Genomic DNA, 21,253 nt, shown 5'->3' on the forward strand with positions numbered 1-21,253 from the left:
CTTGATACTAACAATGAAAAAGGTCAGAAGGGCATTGGATGAATGAGGCCAAGGTATTACATCACTATGGTGAATCTGGAGGGGTTTATTGCAGTTTAGTGACAAATTCAAGACATATAATATGCCCTTCTCAATGAGTCTGTGTTCTGAACCAATTGTAATTTGGTTTAAATTAATTCAACGTAACATGAAATGCCTAGAGTCAAAAGCTAGATTGGTTCAATAAGCTTCTGTATGTCAGGTAGGATGATCTATCCACTAGTAATGGGGAAAATAGAATCCGTTGTGCCTTAGCCTGATTCACTGAAGATTAAAACAAGGTTATTAAGTATGTGTTTTATTAGATTAGAAAAAGAGTGCTATAGGACACTCAGCTACTCTAGAGTAGAGTGCCAAAAAAAAGTATTTTTAAATGGGGGGAAAAAGTTTAACGTTTTTAAAGATGTATGCAAAATATAGTTGTTATTTTACACAACATTTTTTTATCTGTATATCCCAAGCACTTTACAAAGGTGGGTAAGAGATTATTATCCCCCTTGTATAGAGGTAGAAAACAAGATTCACAGAAGACTAAAGGCCTTATCAGAGGTGCTGAGCACCTGTAGTGCCCTTCGACTTCAGTTGGAGCTATGGGTGCTGAGCACTTCTGAGAATCAGGCCTTGTAAGTGACTTGCCTATGGCCACTCAGTGAGTCCACAGCAGAGCTAAGAATAAAACTTGGTTCTTCTGATTCTCAGTCTGGTGCCTTTTGTATTGGTCCAAGCATCTCCCATATGTTAAAAGGAAGCATGAGATGCCTGGAATAAGTTGGACAGTTTATAAACAAGCCTGCTTCCAGTTTACATGTGTTATTGAATGTCTGAATTGACCATTAATCGTACTGTATGCCAGGAGCTAATGTAGTAGTGAAAACTTAAGTCAACGATACTAGAAAAGTCATTCATGGCACACACTTTGTGGGAGTGTCAATAAGCAACACACTTAGCACAGCACCCACCATTAATGCTGTTAAAGGCACTGATACTTGAAACCCCACTTTAATGAGTGAGGTAGGGGAACAGCTGTGAAGGTGTCTGCTTTTTAATGCCATCATTCAAAGGAGGAAGAGGGCCAACCCTTGAGAATTAATAAAAAAATATTATTAGGGAAAAATATTTAATCCATCTGAGGCCTCTTTACAATTTGTAAGTACTAGAGTACATATCCTGAGTAGGAATGGAATTCATTCTATCACAGAAAAGCGCACTCTGAGATAGAATATTGTCTCTAAACTGCAATCTGAGATCCATTTGTCAAAACCCAAAGGATGAGTTTTAAGACCCAACCTGAAGGTTTCTTGCATCACCTGTCTGTGTACAAACCTTCTTCCACACTTTATATAAATGCTTAGAAACCTCGCCAGCAGCCTTGGTAAAGAGAAAAATAAACAGAGTGCTTCATTAAAGATGAAAAGTGAAACCAGTCTAGAGAGCTGGGTGCTAGTAGTTATGTTTCAATTAACTCATAGATGATTATTCAGAATCAAAATGGAAATCCACTGAGCCAAATGTTTTAAGTGGGAGGAAAAATAAAGTTGTTTTTAGTTGACATTAAGCACTGAACTCTGTAAATCAAGAACTCTAACTTTTTCATAATTGACACCTCCGGTCTCCCCCCTTTCCCTCCCACCATGAGCCCTTTCCTCTCTAGCTGGAGCACAGGGAGCCCTGTGGAGCACAGTTCCTTGATGCACAGGGTGCATGAAGCCCCTGAGTGGGTGTTTGGTATCCTACCCTTTACACCACACAGCAGAACTGTGCTGGTTCCAATAAATTCAGAGACTTCTGCATCCTTCATTTTTGCCAGTAGTAATTAGATCTAGCTGACAATATGATGCTTGAGATTGCAGCAGTAGCTTTGCGTCTGTTGTTATAGATCGGAGCCTAAATGGAATCTTCCGGGATTAGGTGCTTTTTCTTACCCTGTGTATTAAATAAGGAAAGAGAGGTAGGTTCTTTAGTATCTTCCCAATCTGCTAGCCTACAAATGTGGATTATTTGCTTTTGTTTAATTTAACAAAAAGAAGGTCCAGATAGGTGTCCAATCTGCATCCTCAGGACAACTGGTAAACAACAGTATAAGGGAGACAAGACCTTTTCACATAAATTATTTCTGAAGTATAGCTTTGCAATTTACAAGATTCTAAAGCATGTCCTGATGGAATGTGATTTTGCTTGACCTTTGCTTGAGTGTAATACCAAATTCAGAAGCTTATCCCATAGAACACTGTTTAATCTCAACAGACTAGACCACAACTAATTTCATTTTTCCTCAGTAGCATAACCATTTTAGTGCAACTATGAGTAATTAGGGATGGGTGAAAACATAATTGATTGGCTCATCTTCAATAATTAAACAATTTTTAGTATTTTAGCACATTTTGAGAATATTACTTAAGTTCCTTAAACCCCACCACCACCTCCTTACACATTCATTAAAAAATTCATAATAGATATATAACTTTGGCTAAACCTCCGGAAGTTAAAAAAATCACTTTCTTTAAAATACAGATGCTATTCTTTACAAGGCACACCGGTTTATTGTCTGATGGTACCTACATAAAAGTTCGTTCAACTAGCGCCATTAATTTTGTGGGGAGTTATAAAAATTATAAGATTGAGTTGACATTTAAACTTATATTTACAGGATGTGAGTTGACACAGTGAGGCCTGGGAGGAGCAAAACCTCATGGGAGGAGCAAAAGAAAATTTATTTTCACTTAAGATAATGACTGCCATTTCCAGATTCCTATTCAGTACCCAGATATGTAAGATAATATGAATTGCAAAAGTCAAAAATCTTTTCTCAGTATCTGTGTAGGAGAGTGAGGGAAGGGTGACTTGTCTCCTTCCCGCCCTACCCCAAAACCTGCTGCCCTCCTGGAAGGATCTAGGGAGGTGAGTTTTCTTTACCAAGAGCCCAAGAAACTTTAATGGAAGTTTGTCTCATTAAACACAGCCTTTTGGGCTTTCTGAATGGGAGGCGGGGCGGCTCCAAGCACCAAGCACATGCCTGGGGCGGCAAGCCATGGGGGCCGGCGCGCTGGTCGCCGTGAGGGCGGCAGTCAGGCTGCCTTTGGCGACGTGGCTGCGGGAGGTCCGCCGGTCCCGCAGTTTCGGCGGCAATTCAGCGGCGGGTACGCCGAAGACACGGGACCGGTGGACCTCCACAAGCATGTCGCCGAAGGCCGCCTAACTGCCATGCTTGGGGCGGCAAAATAAATAGAGCCGCCCCTGGTGGGAGGGCATCCCAAACTAACTTAAAAGACAGCTTTTCCAATCACTCTCAGAGCCCCAAAATGTGTCCCAAGGCATGGCTCTTACTTCAGAGCCTGGGTGGGTGGGGAAAAAAGGGGTTCCTTTGCAGAGTATCTCTTATAATTTCTTAGAAGGTGACTCACCCTGCAGCTAGTTGTGGTACCCAAAGCTGACTCCCTTGCAGCTTCTCAGAGTCAGTCTTTGTCCCATCCTCCACCCTCACCCCACAAACTGCTTCAGCTCTCTTATAAGGAATCAGCTGCTTGAGATTTCTTCCCTGCACCGGTGTCTCTGGTTAGCTCATTTAGCAAGCCTGCTCCAGACTTCGTCTCTTGCAGGACAGCTCCCTCACTCCTTGGCTCTCTGCCTTTGAGTGGGTCTGTCGGGACACTCACTGTGTGGCTTTCCATCTTCGTGCACATTCTGGTGGTTCTTGTCGGCATGATGGTCTATACGAAAATGAAAGGGCTGTAAGGTGAGGTATCAGTGGTGACCTGGGCATTGTCTGGAGCCATTGGAGTCCTGTGTGGTCAGTGATGAGAAGAAGGTGGATCCCAAACAGATGATAGAGCAGGACTTTCTCCACCCAGTGTATTGCTAGGCATTCCTTCGAGGATCGAATACCACATTTCATAGTCCAGGAGTTTCCATCATATACAGAATAGGGTGTTCCTGGCCATGGAACTTCTGGGGCAGTACCACTCCCAGGGCCCAGTATGAAGCACCCGTGTGTAAAATAAAATCTTTTGAAAAATCAGGGCTACACACTACAGGTTTGTTACAGAGAATCTCTTTAATTTCTCTGAATCCCAGTCACTCTGGGGGGACCAAGTGACCTGCCGAGAAGCTATTTTTTAATGAAATCATTGAGGGGAGCTGCTAGTGAGGAAAACTGGGCACAAATCACCTATAATACTCTGCCAGCCGAAGGAATGCCCAAACCTGTTTGTTTTATTCTCAGAATGGGTGTGTTGGCTAGGGCTTCCACTTTGTCGACCAAGGGTTGTACTTTACTGTTTCCTGCTAAATCAGTGGTTCTCAAACTTTTGTACTGGTGACTTCTTTCACATAGCAAGCCTCTGAGTGTGACCCCCCCACCCCCTTATAATTTCTTTTTATATATTTAACACCATTATAAATGCTGGAGGCAAAGTGGAGTTTGGGGTGCAGGCTGACAGCTCGTCACCCCCCATGTAATAACCTCGCGATCCCCTGAGGGGTTCCGACCCCCAGTTTGAGAACCGCTGTGCTAAACACTCTAAGTAGGTGGACTCCTGCTTCCCTTAAGTGTATTTCTTTGGGTTTACAGTTAAATTGGCATCCCGTAGAGCAGGGGTTGGCAACCTTCGGCATGCAGCCCGTCAGGATAATCCGCTGGCAGGCCACGAGACATTTTGTTTACGTTGACCTTCCACAGATACGGCCCCCTGCAGCTCTCAGTGGCCACGGTTCACTGTTCCCGGCCAATGGGGGGCTACGGGAAGCGGCAGCCAGCACATCCCTGCAGCCCGTGCTGCTTCCCGCAGCTCCCATTGGCCGGGAACGGTGAACCGCAGCCACTGGGAGCTGCGGGGGGCTGTGCCTGCGGACAATCAACATAAACAAAATGTCTCTTGGCCCGCCAGCAGATTACCCTGATGGGCCATGTGCTGAAGGTTGCCGACCCCTGCTGTAGGGTCTGAAGGATGGCAGCTAAGTCTCTGACGTGAGTTGGCCAGTTCCAACTATAGACTGCCACATCATCCAGGTAAGCTGCTGCATAGGGCTAATGTGGCCATAACACCTTGTCCATTAGTGTTTGAAAGTGGCCAGGCCACTGTGTAACCTGAAGGCAGTATTAATGAACTGAAACAGGCCCACACCGGTCAAGAAGGCAGACGTGGCATGGAAACTGGGGGAGAGCAGGATCTGTCAAAAACCATTAGTGAAATCTAATGTAGAAATGTATCAGGCTTTGCTGAGCCCATTGAGCACATCACAAATTCGGGGAATAAGGTATACAGTACATTGAAGTCAGGGATCATGTTTATCTGGTGGAAGTCTATGCAGAATCGAACGGTCCCATCTGCTTTAGGGACAAGGATCACATTGGATTACACCAGGGACTTTGATGTTTCAATTATGCCTAGCTTTAACATCTCCTGGACCTCCTGTATTAAATGGGATTTTAACCCTTTCAGGACAGGTACATTTAGCAAGCCTGCTTCAGGCTTCAACTGGGTTTTATCTGAATGTAGTGGTTGACTAGCAAGGTTTGTCTTGGCAATGGGTAAAGTACGTCCTAGTATGCCCACACCAGGTCTCTAATTGACCTCTCTGGTCAGTGGACAACCCATTACCAAGTTGGATCCCTTTGACCCCTACTGCAAATAGTTCTGGGAGCTGGGGTCCTAACTCCTCATCTCTTTCTGGATGGATGAAGAGATATTCTGCACCCTCCAAGGTCACAGCAGGGTAGATCTCCTGTGGCCTTTGTCAGTCTGGGTAGTAAACCTTGTAATCAGCTGGCCCAACACAGAGTACCTCACAGGGGCCCTGAAATTTGGCTAGGAGTTTGCTGTCTGAGCTGGGGAGAAATAGGATGACTTGGTTGCCAGGCTGGAATACCCTCATCCTAGCTTCCTTATTATACTGCCAGGCCTGGCTCTATTGGGCCTGAAATAGGTTGGCCCTGGAAAAATGACCAAGGCACTCCAGCCTCTCTTTCATTTGTAGGACATAGTGGAGGACATAAGTGGGTTGGCTGGGTTTCCTGTGACTCCTCGACCAGATCTAAGATACCCCGGGGTTGTCTTCCATTGAGAATTTCAAAAGAGGAAAAGCCAGTAGATGCCTGTGGAACTTCTGTGTGCCACAAATAAAAGGTACAGCAGCAATTGATCCCAATCTCTGGTTTCTGTCCCAATGAACTTTCTTAGCATCAACTTAAGAGTCTGATTAAACCATTCAAGTAGGCCATTGGTCTGAGGATGGTAGGACCAAGATCCAGCGTCAAACCTTTAAGGGAAACAAGACCCCTTGATAATTTCTGAAGGAAGGCCTACCCTGGAAAAGATCTGCAGTAGCTCCTGCACAAGGGTGGAAGTGATAGGGTTCTGCAAGAGAGCAGCTTCTGGTTACTTTGTGCCATACCTGATGAGTATGAAATAAATGTGGCCCCGGGCACTTTTCTCAAGGGGGCCTACGATGTCAATCCCTACCTTATATTGTTACAAGAAGGAGGGATATTAAGGGTGCCTGGCCTCGTTCCTTATGGGCTACCTTCTGTCAATCCGGGCAGGACAATAAAAATCCACTACTTCCTAAAATATACTCAGCCAAAAGAATTGGGCCAGTAGTTTTCCAAATGTCTTTGCCTTATCCAGATGTCCAGTCATCAGGACAGAGCGTGCTAGTCTCAACAGTTCTTGATGAGCTGGTTTGAGAACCAGGAGTTGGACCTGTGAGGTTGTTTCTTCACCCAGTCCAGAATTTCATTCTGTAACTTGAAATGGGGAAACTGTTGGATAATAGTGTTCTTAGGTGGCTTCCCCATTGATCACAGCTACCTTGTTGAAACATTCTTGGAGGGTCTGAACTTTATCCTGAGCAGTGATGAAGTCAAAGGTGTCATCTAGTCTAAGGGTCTCTGACTCGCTTTGGGGCGGAGTGTGATGGGGGTCTATTGGGAGGTCTGTTCCAGGGAGTCCTCTTCTTGGGATAGACTCTCTCCAGGCCCCAAGGGTACAGCCCCAGCACAGGCCCAAGTCTTACTGGACCCTTGAGAGTTGCCTGGGGTAAGGGGCATTGAGTTTCTATTCAGGAGCATGGGGAGGTGGATGCTAATTGTGACCCAGGATTACAGGCCAAGGATGGTGCTCCACTACATCTACCTGGAGACACCCTATGTAGTCAGCTACTTGTAAGATAATAGGGACAGTTGGATAAGTGCCTCTTTCCCATGTACGTAGAAGATTTGGACAGTTCGGTTGGATTAGAAGGCTTGGTGCAGGAGCATTTGCCCAAAGCCAGAGTCCATCAGCCCATCTATGAGGTGTGGTCTAACTTGATGGGAACCAAGAAGGGTCTTTTGGCATCCCTCTTTGTCAGGTATGAGATATTGCCTTGTTGGCCAAAGTGACACCCTAAATAATCAAACTCCAGGAAGGGGCACTCTCACTGCATGTGTCTTAACTGCTCACACTGATAACATATGATCACACCCTCTTGAAAGGTAGATGAAGTCCACTCTGGCACCTGGAGCGCCACCCACTTGAGATCCCCAGGAAGGTAGGGGCTCTGTCCATCAAGGGGGCCAAGTAGTGTGGGCACCTCCATGTTCCAGGGGTGCTGAAACCTAGTGCATCTCCAATTACTCTTGACTTACCGTGGGGAAGCAGGAAGGGGTGGTGCTCCCAAGGCCTGGGGCCTCTGCCTCCAAAAAGCTTTCTGTCATCTCCACGGCCTCTGCAATGGTTGCTGGATCGAACCAATGGACCCAGACTTTTACTGCTACTGGGAGAATTTGTAAGTACTGTTCCAAAACAATGCTATATATGACGTTGCCCATGGTCTTGGTTTCTGGTGTCAGCCAGCCAAATCTCAGAGCTGTTGGGCGATGGCCCATGGGCTGCCTCCTTTTGGAAAGGTTTCCTCTTGAAACTTCCTATGATAGACCACTGGTGAGAGTCCAAACCAATCCAATATGGCAGGCTTCAGGGTAGAGTAGGACTTGGCTTTATCTGCACATAGGGCCCTGTAAGCAGTCTGGGCGCACCTGGTTAGATAAGGGGCAATCTGGGTGGCCCAGGAGCTCCTCTCATAGCCAGTGGTGGCCACCCACTCAAATGTTATCAGGAAGATTTTGAGGTGGAGTTAGTCAGTTTGGTTAGGGTGGGCCCTGGGAGAGACTCAGCAAAGAGCACCCTCATGGGAGTGCTCAGTGAACCTTGCATGAACAGCCTGGCCATCTTGGCTTGGAACTGTCAATTCTATTCCTGTTTGGCCAGCTGGGCCTTCTCCATGCACTGATGGTGGATGGGGGGTTGTAAAGCCTCCTAGAACTGATGATTTCACTCCTCCTCTATCTCTTGCTGCTATATTATTAATTGCAATATTTCCTTTCTGGCTTCTCTTGGGAGAGGGGAGATCAAGTCCCTATTCAGACACTAAATGTAGGAGGGTGAAGGAGGGATGGACTGTCTCTTTCCCCTACCATCTTTCCTCCCACAAGGATCTGGGGAGGTGGTTTCCTTTCATAAGAGTGCAAGAAACATTAATTAAAGATTGTTTCATCAACACATGGCTCATTTGGGCTCCTTTCTGTAGGGAGGGGTGCCAAATAAACTTAAAAGGGAAATTCCCCAATCACTCACAGAGTCCCAAAATTCTGTCTCAGGGCATGGCTCTTACCTCAGAGCCTGGGTGAGGGGGAAAAAAGTGGTTCCTTCACAAAGTCTCTCTTATCAGTTCTTATGAGGCAATTCACTCCAGGTCTAGTTTGTAGCTGCTCTGCCCAAAGCTGACTCCCCAGCAGCCTCTCAGAGTCAGTCTTCCTCCTCTTCCCCATAAGGGCTACTTAGCTCCTTTATAAAGAATCAGCTACCAGGTGTCTCCTGTTGGCTCATTTAGCTAGCCTGCCCCAGGCTTTAATCTTCTGCAGGGCAGCTTCCTCGCCCCCTCTTGCTCCTTTGCTCTCTCCCAATCTGTGTTGCAACTTTAACCCAAACAATGTAAAAACTAGGACGAGCTTTTTTCAACCATAGGAAATGTAGGTGAAGAGGAATGGGCTTCAAGATATCACTGTCAAATTAGGTTTTCATCCTCATGGTTCATGAGGTCCACCTTTCAGTAAGCACAGTCCCACTGACTGTATTGTGTGGCTCACAGTTTGAACACAGTTAGTTACCTTTTCTGTTCCTTCTTCCTTGAGACTAATAATGTCCAAATCAAAATCCTTTCTTAAGCCGTCTGTTTTGTTGAAGGTAATGCGCCCTGTCAAACCATCCCACCGTGCCTAGGGACAAATGAAAAAACACACTTCCATTTAATGTTTAGCAACAATTATTCTAAAGCCATCAAAAATGTTACACTTATTAGCGCACCAGATGGCTGTTCCCTTGCTGGGCCCATAAAAAGGGGTGGGGCCAATCCTGTCCCCCACTACACCCTGCCAAGCAGACTGAATGATGTGGAGAAAATCACCAGGGGAGTTTTCCTACCCCTGAGCACTCCCCGTCCCCCTCCCCCATGTGTTTTACTGTGGCACATTGTGATCTGGACGTCAGCTGTGATCGTTTGTAAAATGTTGCTGAAGCCTCATTCCCTTCCTCACCAGAATTGGTGGGGTTCATTAGCTGAACCAACTAACCATCCAAAGTTGCCAGAGAATCCAAAAACAGTCTGATTTTGGTTTTCCTCTTTAAAAGTGACACTCAGGTCACCCCTGCCAAATCCACTACAGGAGCCCGATGCACAGAATCTCAAATTTCACCTAGCGCTCATAACTTGTGAAGGGCTTTCATCACTCACTGTTTGGACTGTTGAACAGATTGTGGTTAAATCTTGTCTAGAGCCAAGGGATTTGGGTCTTAATGCCCTTAGACTCCTCTGAAAATCTCAACCTAAATAACTTTGTTCAGAACATTTTCTGGAGGACTACATTCATAAGTAATATACATGCAGCTGCAGTGGTCACCGAGGAAGGTTTTTTTTTTTGAAAAAACATGAGACATATCTTATTTATAATTAAAATAATGCTCTTCAAATCATGACCCCAATTCTGCTTCCATAGATGTCCATTGCACAATTCCCATTGACTTCAATGGAAGCCAGAAGCAGGCTTTCACCGAGGCTGGCAAAAAGCCCCGTGGTTTACTTAAGTTACACTCAAGTCTTTAATACAAGATTTAAATGGGGGCATAGGTGGCGCATCAGAGTTTACAGAGACTCTCTGGATCAAGGTGCATTTTAACATAATTAAATAAAAATGCATCTTCACAATTTCCTTTAAACTTTAATATCAGGGAAGAAAGTAAACGGGGACATTTGTTGTACACCGCTACCTCGATATAACGCGACCCGATATACACAAATTCTGATATAACGTGGTAAACCAGTGCTCTGGGGGTGGGGGGGGGGGCTGCGCACTCCGGTGGATCAAAGCAAGTTCAATATAACGCAGTTTCACCTATAACGCGGTCAGATTTTTTGGCTCCCGAGGACAGCGTTATATCGAGATAGAGGTGTATATCACAGTATATTCAGGTAGGATTATTGTATATAACAGTATACAGTAGATACGACCAAGGATAATTCTGAATTGTGGTTGTCAATTCTCTGTTCTAAAACAACCTCTAATGAAGCATAAGATTGCTACATCTGTGTTCTTTCCCAATATAAACCAAAGATTTGCACCTTTTAAAATTAGACCCATATGCTATATAGCCTGCGGATTTTGGTCCCACCACTGAATCTTATCAACTAGAGAGAAGGATTTGATGGATTTTAAGCTGAAAACAATTGTTTTAATCTATTTTTAGAGACCCCCACATTAGATTAATTTCTTCAAAAGTACAAGTTAGATATAAATAATGACATAGCTTCCACATACGTGCCAGCCTTATAATTCTTAAATTACAGGCTTTTCTGCTATGCTTTTTCTTTTTTTCTTCATTTGATTGATCTTAGGTAGCTTTTAAAAAAGATGCATAATAAAATCAACAAATATAAATTACAGAGTAGTGTAACCACTTCTTGTTTAATCTGTACATAGTTCTGAATCTTCAGGGATTAATCTCAGACACGGGTTTGCCATTACCATGTATCTCAAGCAAATCTGCTATGGTTAGAGCTTGTCTCTAAATGTTATGGAAGTAGGGTGGGATTTTCGAAAGTGACTAAGGAATTTAGGAGCACAAGCTGCCCATTCAGCGGGGCTTGTGTTCCTAAATCACGCAGGAGTGTATGAAAATCCCACCCATAAACAATTAAACATTTTTTTTGAATATGCAGCTCATATTTTGATTCGGTGATGTAAGATACTAAAATGTGCATCTGAGAAGGATCATGTTGACGCATTTTGTTTTATGAGACCAGTTCAATTTCTTCTTCTGACATGATCACCATCACTTAGTTGTAATGATGGATCTTGTCTAAATGATCATATTTTTTAGACAGTGATTTGCCACTAACAATTCACTTTCGTCATCACTGTATCACATACCTCACTCCTCCATTAAACGTATTATGGTCTTGAATAAAAGAACTACCAGTAAAATTTTCAAAAGTGACTTAGCAGCCTAAATCTCATTGAAAAAATCAATGTGACTTGATTACTTGAAAACTAAGTATCTGAGTTACTTTTGAAAGGAGGATTTAGGATCCTAAATCATTTAGGTGCTTTTGAATGTACATAATTCCATTTCTGTCTGCAAAGATACTGTAAGAATAAAAATGGGGTATTTCCAGACAGTCATATCATAACCTTTTTATGCCATGAATGCCCTATGAAATTATAGAAAGCCTTCCTCAAAAACTGATGGCAGGATATGGGCCAAAGACTACCCACTTAGGTTCAAATCCTGGTCCTTTTGAAGTCAAATCTCACACTGGCTTCAAAATATGCTCAGGGAAGCCCTATGGCCTATGCTATACAGGAGGTTGTTTTTAGAAATGGTCAGACTAGATAATCACAGTGGTCCCTTCTGGCCCTATAAACGATGAATAAGACCAGAATTTGGCCCCTAAAATGAAATATGCCAGTTCCAAGAAAGAATAGTCCATATTCACTTCTAGGGAAATGATCAGGTAACTCCAGGATGTTGGAGCATATTAGGTATCACGTGGTCAGGCAAATGACGGAAAATCAGTTACACAGTTCTCAAATGTAATTAACTAACAGAAATGAAGCAGAAATTTCAGTACAGTGAGAATTCACATAACTGTGTAACAGTGCAGCAAGATTTCATGCTTTTATATGCAATATTTATAGCAATTTTAATGTTTCTAGTGTCATTCCATGTTAAATGTTACAAGGTATAATAAAAGTGAATCAGAATCTAATCAGGCAATTCATCAAAAGAAATAGCTTTTTTGCACTTTGTCCTTGCTTTTGACTCCAGTAGAAGTTAGGGCACAATTTAAACGCTGATGTATATTATCTTCCACTTAATTTTGGTTGCTTTGAGTATGGCTGTAGCTTAATTAAAAATACTTAATTTCATTAATTTGTGTTTGCAGTATCCTTCTCTTAAATCTCAAACTTAGGGGCTGCATCCGACAATAGTACCATGGTCAAAAGAGGTCAGGAAATGAACTCCTACAATGCTTTTCATTCGGGGTTGGCAGCAGTAGGACAATGCAGTGATTAACAGAGGTTCACAATCAGATGCACTACTCTAAAATAATATTTTATCATGTGATTAATATTTTCATTTCTACTTTCTTTATATTTTCAGATCATCAACCAGAATCAATATTAAGCCTTAGTTCCATCCAAAGCCAATCAACAGATCAATAACAAAGTCAATAGTTTCAGTTGCAACCAGTTTTCAGTAGCTGACAACTTTAGAGTTCAAATCTTTGTACAACAGATGGGTTTAATGATCTCTTGTGTTTCTGATAGACTTCATTTTCAAACCTGAGCATTAGCAAGGTATAACTAGAGCAAGTAATTATAATGTGTAGTACATATAATACTCTTAGTGTCATAAGGAATGAATACATATTTATTTTCAGGAGGAAGCTCTCTAAATTCAAATCTCAGTGTTACAAATGTACCCAGACAATCTTATGTTTAGACCGTGCTCCATTACCATTGACATCAAAACATTAATCCTTTCTCAGGCAGCGTGATGGGCACACAAACCCCACTCTGGTTGAAATAAGCAATACAGTGTCTACACTGACACTTCGTTGACCTAATTACATTGATTGACTCTACACTGCTCAGGGAGGTGGTGTTACTATATAGGCATAGAGAGGCACTTACGTTGGCGTTAGCCAAATTTAAGTGAAGACACTTCCACAGCTAGGTCAATGCAAGGCAGCTTACATTGACCTAATTGTGTAGTGTAGACCAGGCCTCAAAAAGAGGTATGCCCTGGGAGGAAGTCAACCTGCCATAACTCTGCCAAACTATTAGTTTTATTTTTATGATGTATTTATTTTGATTTATTTAAAATATGTCTATCCAAAGTACTTCAATTAGCTGCTTGCAGCATTCTCTCTCTCTCACTGGTTATGTCTAGACTTCAATCACTGTGGGTGAGTTAATCTAACTAGCTTGGGTCTCAGAGCAGTGAAGCCAGCATGAGCTGCATAAACCCTCTCGGAACTGTGCGTAGCCAGCCTGTGCTAGAGCTGCTGTGGCTTCACTGTTCTGGGATCTGAGCTAGCTAGATTCAAGCTAGCCCAGGCACATTGACTTGAACTGCAGTTACACTAAATGATTGCTGTCTAGACGTACTCTCTGTGAGACTAGTATTACAATGACAGTCATCGGTAGTGGGGGATTTTAGATTTCAGAATCTCAGCTTCTTCAAAATACCATAGCAATATAAAGACGTAATCAAGCAATCTTTACTTCTAGGATCTTAAATTATCCCCAGAATATTTACTATGGGATCTTCAGAGAGAGACTATAACAGGGTTTAAAAAAAAACCTAGATAAATTAATGGAGAATAGGTCCATCAATGGCCATAAGCCAGGAGGGGAAGAGATGGTGTCCCTAGCCTCTGTTTGCCAAAAGCTGGGAATAGGCAACAGGGGATGGATCACTTGATAATTACCTGTTCTGTTCATTCCCTCTGGGGCACCTGGCATATCGGAAGACAGGATACTGGGCTAGATGGACCTTTGGCCTGACCCAGTATGGCCAGTCTTATGTTCTTATGAGAGACTTGATGTCTGTACATTCCCTCTTTTCTATTGATTTTTCCATGTTCTCCAATATTCTGTGTAACCAGAATTTTTTCCTGGACCTGTCCCTTGGTTTTCCATTTGGCATCTAATCAAGCACTGCCTCTTCAATCTCAAGCTTCATTTCAACTATATCCAATTTCAACTATATCCAGCTATATTTGTGGGTAATACACGAATGGGAAACACCACAGGTCTCCATGATCTATCCATAGGTGGTGGTGGTTTGAGAAAAGCCTGGGAGAGGAGGAAGAGCCAATGTATATGTGTGTGAAATATATAGAATATGTATGAATATATGTGACTAAGTACTTGCAAAATGATTAAGGTCCAGGTTACCACAACCGTAAATAAATAGCTTTTAAAAATAACCAGCCCAAATGATCACTAAATATGGCCATTGGCTGGACTTGGTGTAAAAGCTGCATTAGAACTACACCCACTACAGAAAATTCATTCTCTTTGCCAGGCATCATTGAGATGCTGCACAACATCAAGCTCAAACTCAGTTGTGTGAAAGGTCTTCTGACATTTTGCATCTGTCACAGGACAGTTGAATTATTATATAATATTAAAGCAGACCAAAGGGATGTTAAGCTGTATCTTGTGTGGAAATGTGAAATATATCTTTGGTTACAAATGCTAAGTGACTTTGTCTCCCTTCTCCCAAAAAAAGCCTTGCAGATATAACTAGGCAGCTATAAATAGCACTGTTATTGACCTGAGAGAGTCACAAAGCTGACAACGAGCCACATTTAAAAAAACAATAGCCTCTACATTTTGCATAGTCAATTACTGTGCTTGCAGGTGCAGCTGGAATTTGAGCATTTAGGGCCGGATCTTAGAATCATAGAATATCAGGGTTGGAAGGGATCTCAGGAGGTCATCTAGTCCAACCCCCTGCTCAAAGGAGGACCAATCCCCAACTAAATCATCCCAGCCAGGTTTTCATCAAGCCTGACCTTAAAAACCTCTAAGGAAGGAGATTCCACCACCTCCCTAGGTAATCTTAAGGCCACAGAAGTTAGTTGGAGCCTTTCTATTGACTTCAGTGGGTTTTGGATCAGGGCCTTAAACTGTCTATTTGGACTCTCTCCATATTGCTTGTGTAAAATTATGGATGCAAATTCAGAGACTTGGTTGAGGCCTCATTAGAAATGTGGATCTTGAAATCCAGTTTTCCTGTAGACAGTGAGCAGTTTTCTCTGTGTAATAGCAATTTTGGAAAAGGTCCCCGCTGAAGATAATGGAGTTATGCTGATTTGCACCAACTGAAGATCTAGCCCATTGTGTATGACTTTATGCTTAAAATGAAGAGATCATTCATGGTCTAGTAGTTAGAGCAGAGACTAAAAGTCAAGAGGCCTTGGGATGAATTCCTGACAGTTGCAGATGCTTGGCACTTGTCAAGGTCAGGCCTTTAGTTGTGTCATTGCTGCCTGACTATACCAAATATGTGAGGCAAAATACACTAACAGTGGTGTAGTAATCATTCACCGTCTCTTTCCTCTTTCTTGTACTTATCTCTCTCTCCAGCCCTTTGTCTTTCTTAAACTTAATAGAAAGTTTGAGGAGGAGGAATTCAACAGCAGAGTTTGAGGGAAAACAGATTATTCCTCTCCTTTGTCTTTATCAGCACTTCCTGATACAGAATGGAAGGGTGACCATTTTCTCTGGCTTTGACTTAATAGTCAAATGTGTGATCAGGACCCTATTGTGTTAGGTGCAGTACAAATCCAGAGATAGACATGGTCGCTGCTCTGAAAAACTAATGCTAAACTGGAAAACAGAATAATATTCCAAGGGTTATGAGAATTAATGCAAATGCTGGGGAGATATAAATTATATTATTTGATTGGCAGTGGTAGTTAGGAAGTTGATGAGAGCTGCTTTTCTCACTCTTAGCTTTTTGCTTAACTAAGTTTTGCTTTTTGACTAGTACTATAGAGCTACTATTTGTCATCACAACACATTATTGAACAGATATAGAATAAGCTCTTTATCAATTTTATTACTACTCTCTTCAAACAGCATTTAGGGCTGGTCTACACTGGGGGGGGGGGTCGATCTAAGATACGCAACTTCAGCTATGTGAATAGCTTACATTGACTTACCGCGGGATCGATGGCTGCGGCTCCCCCGTTGACTCCGCTTCCGCCTCTCGCTTTGGTGGAGTTCCGGAGTCGACAGGGAGCGCATTCAGGGATCGATTTATCACGTCTAGACGAGACGCTATAAATCGATCCCCGATAGATCGATTGCTACCCGCCGGATTGGCAGGTAGTGAAGACATACCCTAAGTGACAGTGCTGAGTAGTTCAGCAAGCCCAGTGAAAACAGTTCTCAGACAAGACCAAAGTCTGGAATTTGATAACGCTTGCAATTTTATTTTGCTGTTTTAAGTTGATTGTAAAACACAGTTAGATGTAAAGCTATATAGAGTGTATTGTATTAGGTATGTGATGGGCCCCAGATTTTTTTTAATGCCACCGTGTTTTAGAAATGCTTCTCAGATATACTGTTGAATCACGTGTCTTTCCCATTTCTCATATAGTTTTTATCAACTTCACAAAATGTGTACAATTCAGGTGTCTGAAAGATTTAGACAAACCTTGGTTTACTGTACTACACACATGGACAGGAAATACTGTAGCTCACTTCTCCAAGACAAAACTTGCTAACACAGTATATAGCCAATTCCATTGTAAGCCATGTTGAGCAGTAATGAATAAGAGAAAGTTTGATCTTCCTTTGGTTTATTAGTCTTCAGTCAAAGTCCCTGATTTTTTAGAATTGTAAAGAGATCCCTCACAGTTAACTGATGATATTGCTTTTGGTTAGAGTTGAAATTGTAATAGAAAAGCTGCTTCAATTCTCTCATCAACTGAGTGACTCATACAATTAGTCTTTTTACTAAAGTTGACATCTTAGGGGTTAAATAGCAAAGTGGGTTAATGCATTACCTTTCCTCTAGCTAAGATCAAATCCAGCACAAAGAATAAGAGAAAAAACATTTGATGGTGCAATTTTATCTGCCCCACCTAAAACCCACCACATTTGGCAGCGTCTTTACTTGGGAGAGGTCCAGGACTGAGAGGGTGTGAAGAATATTGCTAATTAGGATTGAAGTGGGAAGGGAGAGTTATGTGGTGAAGCTTGTTTATATACGCTAGCTCTGACCCCACTTATAAGACTCTTATTTTCATGAGCACCATGTTCACCTAGTTTTGAAAATAAAAGTTGGAGAGCTAGTGAAAGAAATGGAGGCGAGTGGATTTCTCATGAAAGCTGAAGTTCTTTGAACTGTTCAGCAACACTCATTTTCAGAGCGGTTTGGGCTACATGGTGCGCAAGAGTAGTGAAGAAAAATTTTGAGTGTGCCATTTCAGTGTGAAATTTGACAAAATGATCCCTAATTACTTGAGGGTGACAATTCAGGTGTCCTTGTTTCAAAGTCTGTATTGTGAAATGCCTTTGAGGAGATTCTTCTTGGATACATGTCTTCAATGCTTAAATCAGACAGCTTAAATTTCCTATCAAATAAAATACAAAGGGGAAGTGGGTTGAGATTTGAGGGAAAAGCATAATTTTGTAAGGTATTCTTCCCACTAGGAACTAGGGTATTGTATATTTTTCAATTACCATTACCAAAGTGACAAAGTGCAGCACAAAATATTAAAACAATTATTATTTATGTTATGGTACAGTACTATTGGTTAGTATTAATTGGTTTGAGACTGGGATTCCATTGTGTGTTATACACCGTATAAGTAGTAACATAAGAACATAAGAACGGCCATACTGGGTCAGACCAAAGGTCCATCAGCCCAGTATCCTGTCTGCTGACAGTGGCCAATGCCAGGTGCCCCAAAGGGAGTGAACCTAACAGGCAATAATCAAGTGATCTCTCTCCTGCCATCCATCTCCACCCTCTGACAAACAGAGGCTAGGGACACCATTCCTTACCCATCCTGGCTAATAGCCATTAATGGACTTAACCTCCATGAATTTATCTAGTTCTCTTTTAAACCCTGTTATAGTCCGAGCCTTCACAGCATCCTGAGGCAAGGAGTTCCACAGGTTGACTGTGTGCTGTGTGAAGAAGCATTTCCTTTTATTTGTTTTAAACCTGATGCCCATTAATTTCATTTGGTGGCCCCTAGTTCTTATATTATGGGAACAAGTAAATAACTTTTCCTTATTCACTTTCTCCACACCACTCATGATTTATATACCTCTATCATATCCCCCCTTAGTTTCCTCTTTTGCAAGCTGAGAAGTCCTAGCCTCTTTAATCTCTCCTCATATGGGATCCGTTCCAAACCCCTAATCATTTTAGTTGCCTTTCTCTGAACCTTTTCTAATGCCAGTATATCTTTTTTGAGATGAGAAGACTGCATCTGACTGTAGTATTCAAGATGTGGGCGTACCATGGATTTATATAAGGGCAATGAGATATTCTCCGACTGATTCTCTATCCCTTTTTTAATGATTCCTAACATCCTGTTTGCTTTTTTGACTGCCACTGCACACTGTGGTCAGTCTTCAGAGAACTATCCACCACAATCTCTTTCCTGATTAGTTGTAGCTAAATTAGCCCCCATCATATTGTATGTATAGTTGGGGTTATTTTTTCCAATGTGCATTATTTTACATTTATCCACATTAAATTTCATTTGCCATTTTGTTGCCCAATCACTTAGTTTTGTGAGATCCTTTTGAAGTTCTTTACAGTCTGCTTTGGTCTTAACTATCCTGAGCAGTTTAGTATCATCTGCAAACTTTGCCATCTCACTGTTTACCCCTTTCTCCAGATCATTTATGAATAAGATGAATAGGATTTGTCCTAGGACTGACCCTTGGGGAACACCCCTAGTTACCCCTCTCCATTCTGAAAATTTACCATTTATTCCTACCCTTTGTTCCCTGTCTTTTAACCAGTTCTCAATCCATGAAAAGATCTTCTCTCTTATACCATGACAACTTAATTTACATAAGAGCCTTTGGTGAGGGACCTTGTCAAAGGCTTTCTGGAAATCTAATTACACTATGCCCACTGGATCCCCCTTGTCCACATATTTGTTGACCCCTTCAAAGATCTCTAATAGATTAGTAAGACATGATTTCCCTTCACAGAAACCATGTTGACTTTTGCCCAACAATTTATGTTCTTCTATGTTCTTATGTTTCAACTAATTTTCCCGGTACTGACGTTAGACTTACTGGTCTGTATTTGCCGGGATCACCTCTAGAGCCCTTTTTAAATATTGGTGGTACATTAGCTATCTTTCAGTCATTGGGTACAGATGCTGATTTAAAGGACAGGTTACAAACCATAGTTAATAGTTCCACAATTTCACATTTGAGTTCTTTCAGAACTCTTGGGTGAATGCCATCTGGTCCCGGTAACTTGTTACTGTTAAGTTTATCAATTAATTCCAAAACCTCTAGTGACACTTCAATCTGTGACAATTCCTCAGATTTGTCACCTACAAAGGACGACTAAGGTTTGGGAATCTCCCTAACATACTCAGCAGTGAAGACTGAAGCAAAGAATTCATTTAGTTTCTCCGCAATGACTTTATCGTCTTTAAATGCTCCTTCTGTATCTCGATCGTCCAGGAGCCCCACTGGTTGTTTAGCAAGCTTCCTGCTTCTGATGTACTTAAAAAACATTTTGTTATTACCTTTGGAGATTTAGGCTAGCTGTTCTTCAAACTCCTTTTTGGCTTTTCTTATTACATTTTTACACTTAATTTGGCAGTGTTTATCTTCCTTTCTATTTACCTCACTAGGATTTGACTTTCACTTTTTAAAAGATGCATTTTTATCTCTCACTGCTTCTTTTACATGGTTGTTAAGCCACAGTGGCTCTTTTTTAGTTCTTTTACTGTGTTTTTTAATTTGGGGGATACATTTAAGTTGGGCCTCTATTATGGTGTCTTTGAAAAGTGTCCATGCAGCGTGCAGGGATTTCACTCTAGTCAATGTACCTTTTAATTTCTGTTTAACTAACCTCCTCATTTTTGCATAGTTCCCCTTTCTGAAATTAAATGCCGCAGTGTTGGGCTGTTCTTCCCACCACAGGAATGTTAAATGTTATTATACGATGGTCACTATTTCCAAGCGGTCCTGTTATAAAACTGCATTCTTACACCCATCTTCCAGAACAGCCTCAATAGCTTTCTGCCTAGCAGAAAGGTCAGGTGACCCAGACCCAAGTCCTCTAATTAGACAATGGGAAACATAGCTAATATATTTTCCATCATGTCCACATAGGGTTGCAATGCCTTTAAAGTACTAGTCTAGTTTCTTTTTTAGTCCATGACTGCAGACTTTCCAAGTCTAGTGGAAGCACTTGAAGATGCTGATCTCTGTACTGATGAAAGATCATGTCTAAGGAAAAAAAAAATTTTGTTCTCAGAAAATGTTATGTGCTCATCAGCTAAATGGTCTGGAAGTTCCACTCAGTGTAACTGAAAGTTAGATGCACATCACCCCGTATGGAGTGCTTTTGTATTTTTAGCCTCTTTCAAACTCCTATTATCATTTCCATAATGAAAAATCTCCTCTTTCTTCTCTATCCAATACATGTGACTACATTGTGTGTCTGTTCATATTTTCAGTTTTCAGATTTAGTTTGTGTTCTACTAGTTGTCATCAAGGGAAGAATCTCCTGGAAATAGTTTTTTGTGATTTGAATCCACTAAACCAGAGTACTGGATATCCTGCCCTTCCCTCCTTCACTTAGTCAATCCAGCAAAAGCAGCCAAGAAGTGATCTGGAAGTGTTCACTTCTTCAGATCACCAATTCTGACCTTCAGTTCCTCTTAGGGCAGCTTCCAAAGCAACAGCCAGCTTGGAGATGTGTTCACATCGCTTTTCCCAAAAGAAGAGAAGACTGATTGGGTGAATGTCAAACTGTTCAGAGGCCTGGCTCAGATCAGCACTCAAATGTTAATTGCTTATCTGAACTTTGTTGACATCCCAGGGCTACAAAACTTAGCTAGAAATTTGGCAAGGTTGATTTCTCTCAAGATTTTCACTACTTTCTTC

The 21,253-nt window shown here is 42.0% G+C and overlaps 1 protein-coding gene and 1 long non-coding RNA gene across 6 annotated transcripts in view; one reads left to right on the top strand and one right to left on the bottom strand.

Annotated features, from left to right (window-relative positions):
- The window catches only part of GRIK1 (glutamate ionotropic receptor kainate type subunit 1), a 225,070-nt gene that overhangs the window by 47,053 nt on the left and 156,764 nt on the right, over positions 1 to 21,253 (bottom strand). For 3 of the 5 annotated variants that reach the window (XR_010594598.1, XM_005283895.5, XM_005283897.5), the window contains exon 8: positions 9,185 to 9,292. Coding sequence is in view for 4 of the 5 variants with exons in the window: in XM_005283895.5 (XP_005283952.1) it covers positions 9,185 to 9,292 (108 nt within the window). In the remaining variant the exon portion in view is untranslated. Of the gene's footprint in view, positions 1 to 1,362; positions 1,408 to 9,184; positions 9,293 to 21,253 lie in introns of all 5 variants that reach the window. The other 2 variants (XM_065576876.1, XM_065576883.1) reach the window with 1 other exon arrangement.
- The window catches only part of LOC135977226 (uncharacterized), a 117,888-nt gene that overhangs the window by 42,936 nt on the left and 53,699 nt on the right, over positions 1 to 21,253 (top strand). The gene's annotated exons all lie outside the window — the stretch shown is intronic.

Source organism: Chrysemys picta, chromosome 1 (genome assembly GCF_011386835.1).
Source record: "Chrysemys picta bellii isolate R12L10 chromosome 1, ASM1138683v2, whole genome shotgun sequence".
Lineage (NCBI taxonomy): Eukaryota > Metazoa > Chordata > Testudines > Emydidae > Chrysemys > Chrysemys picta.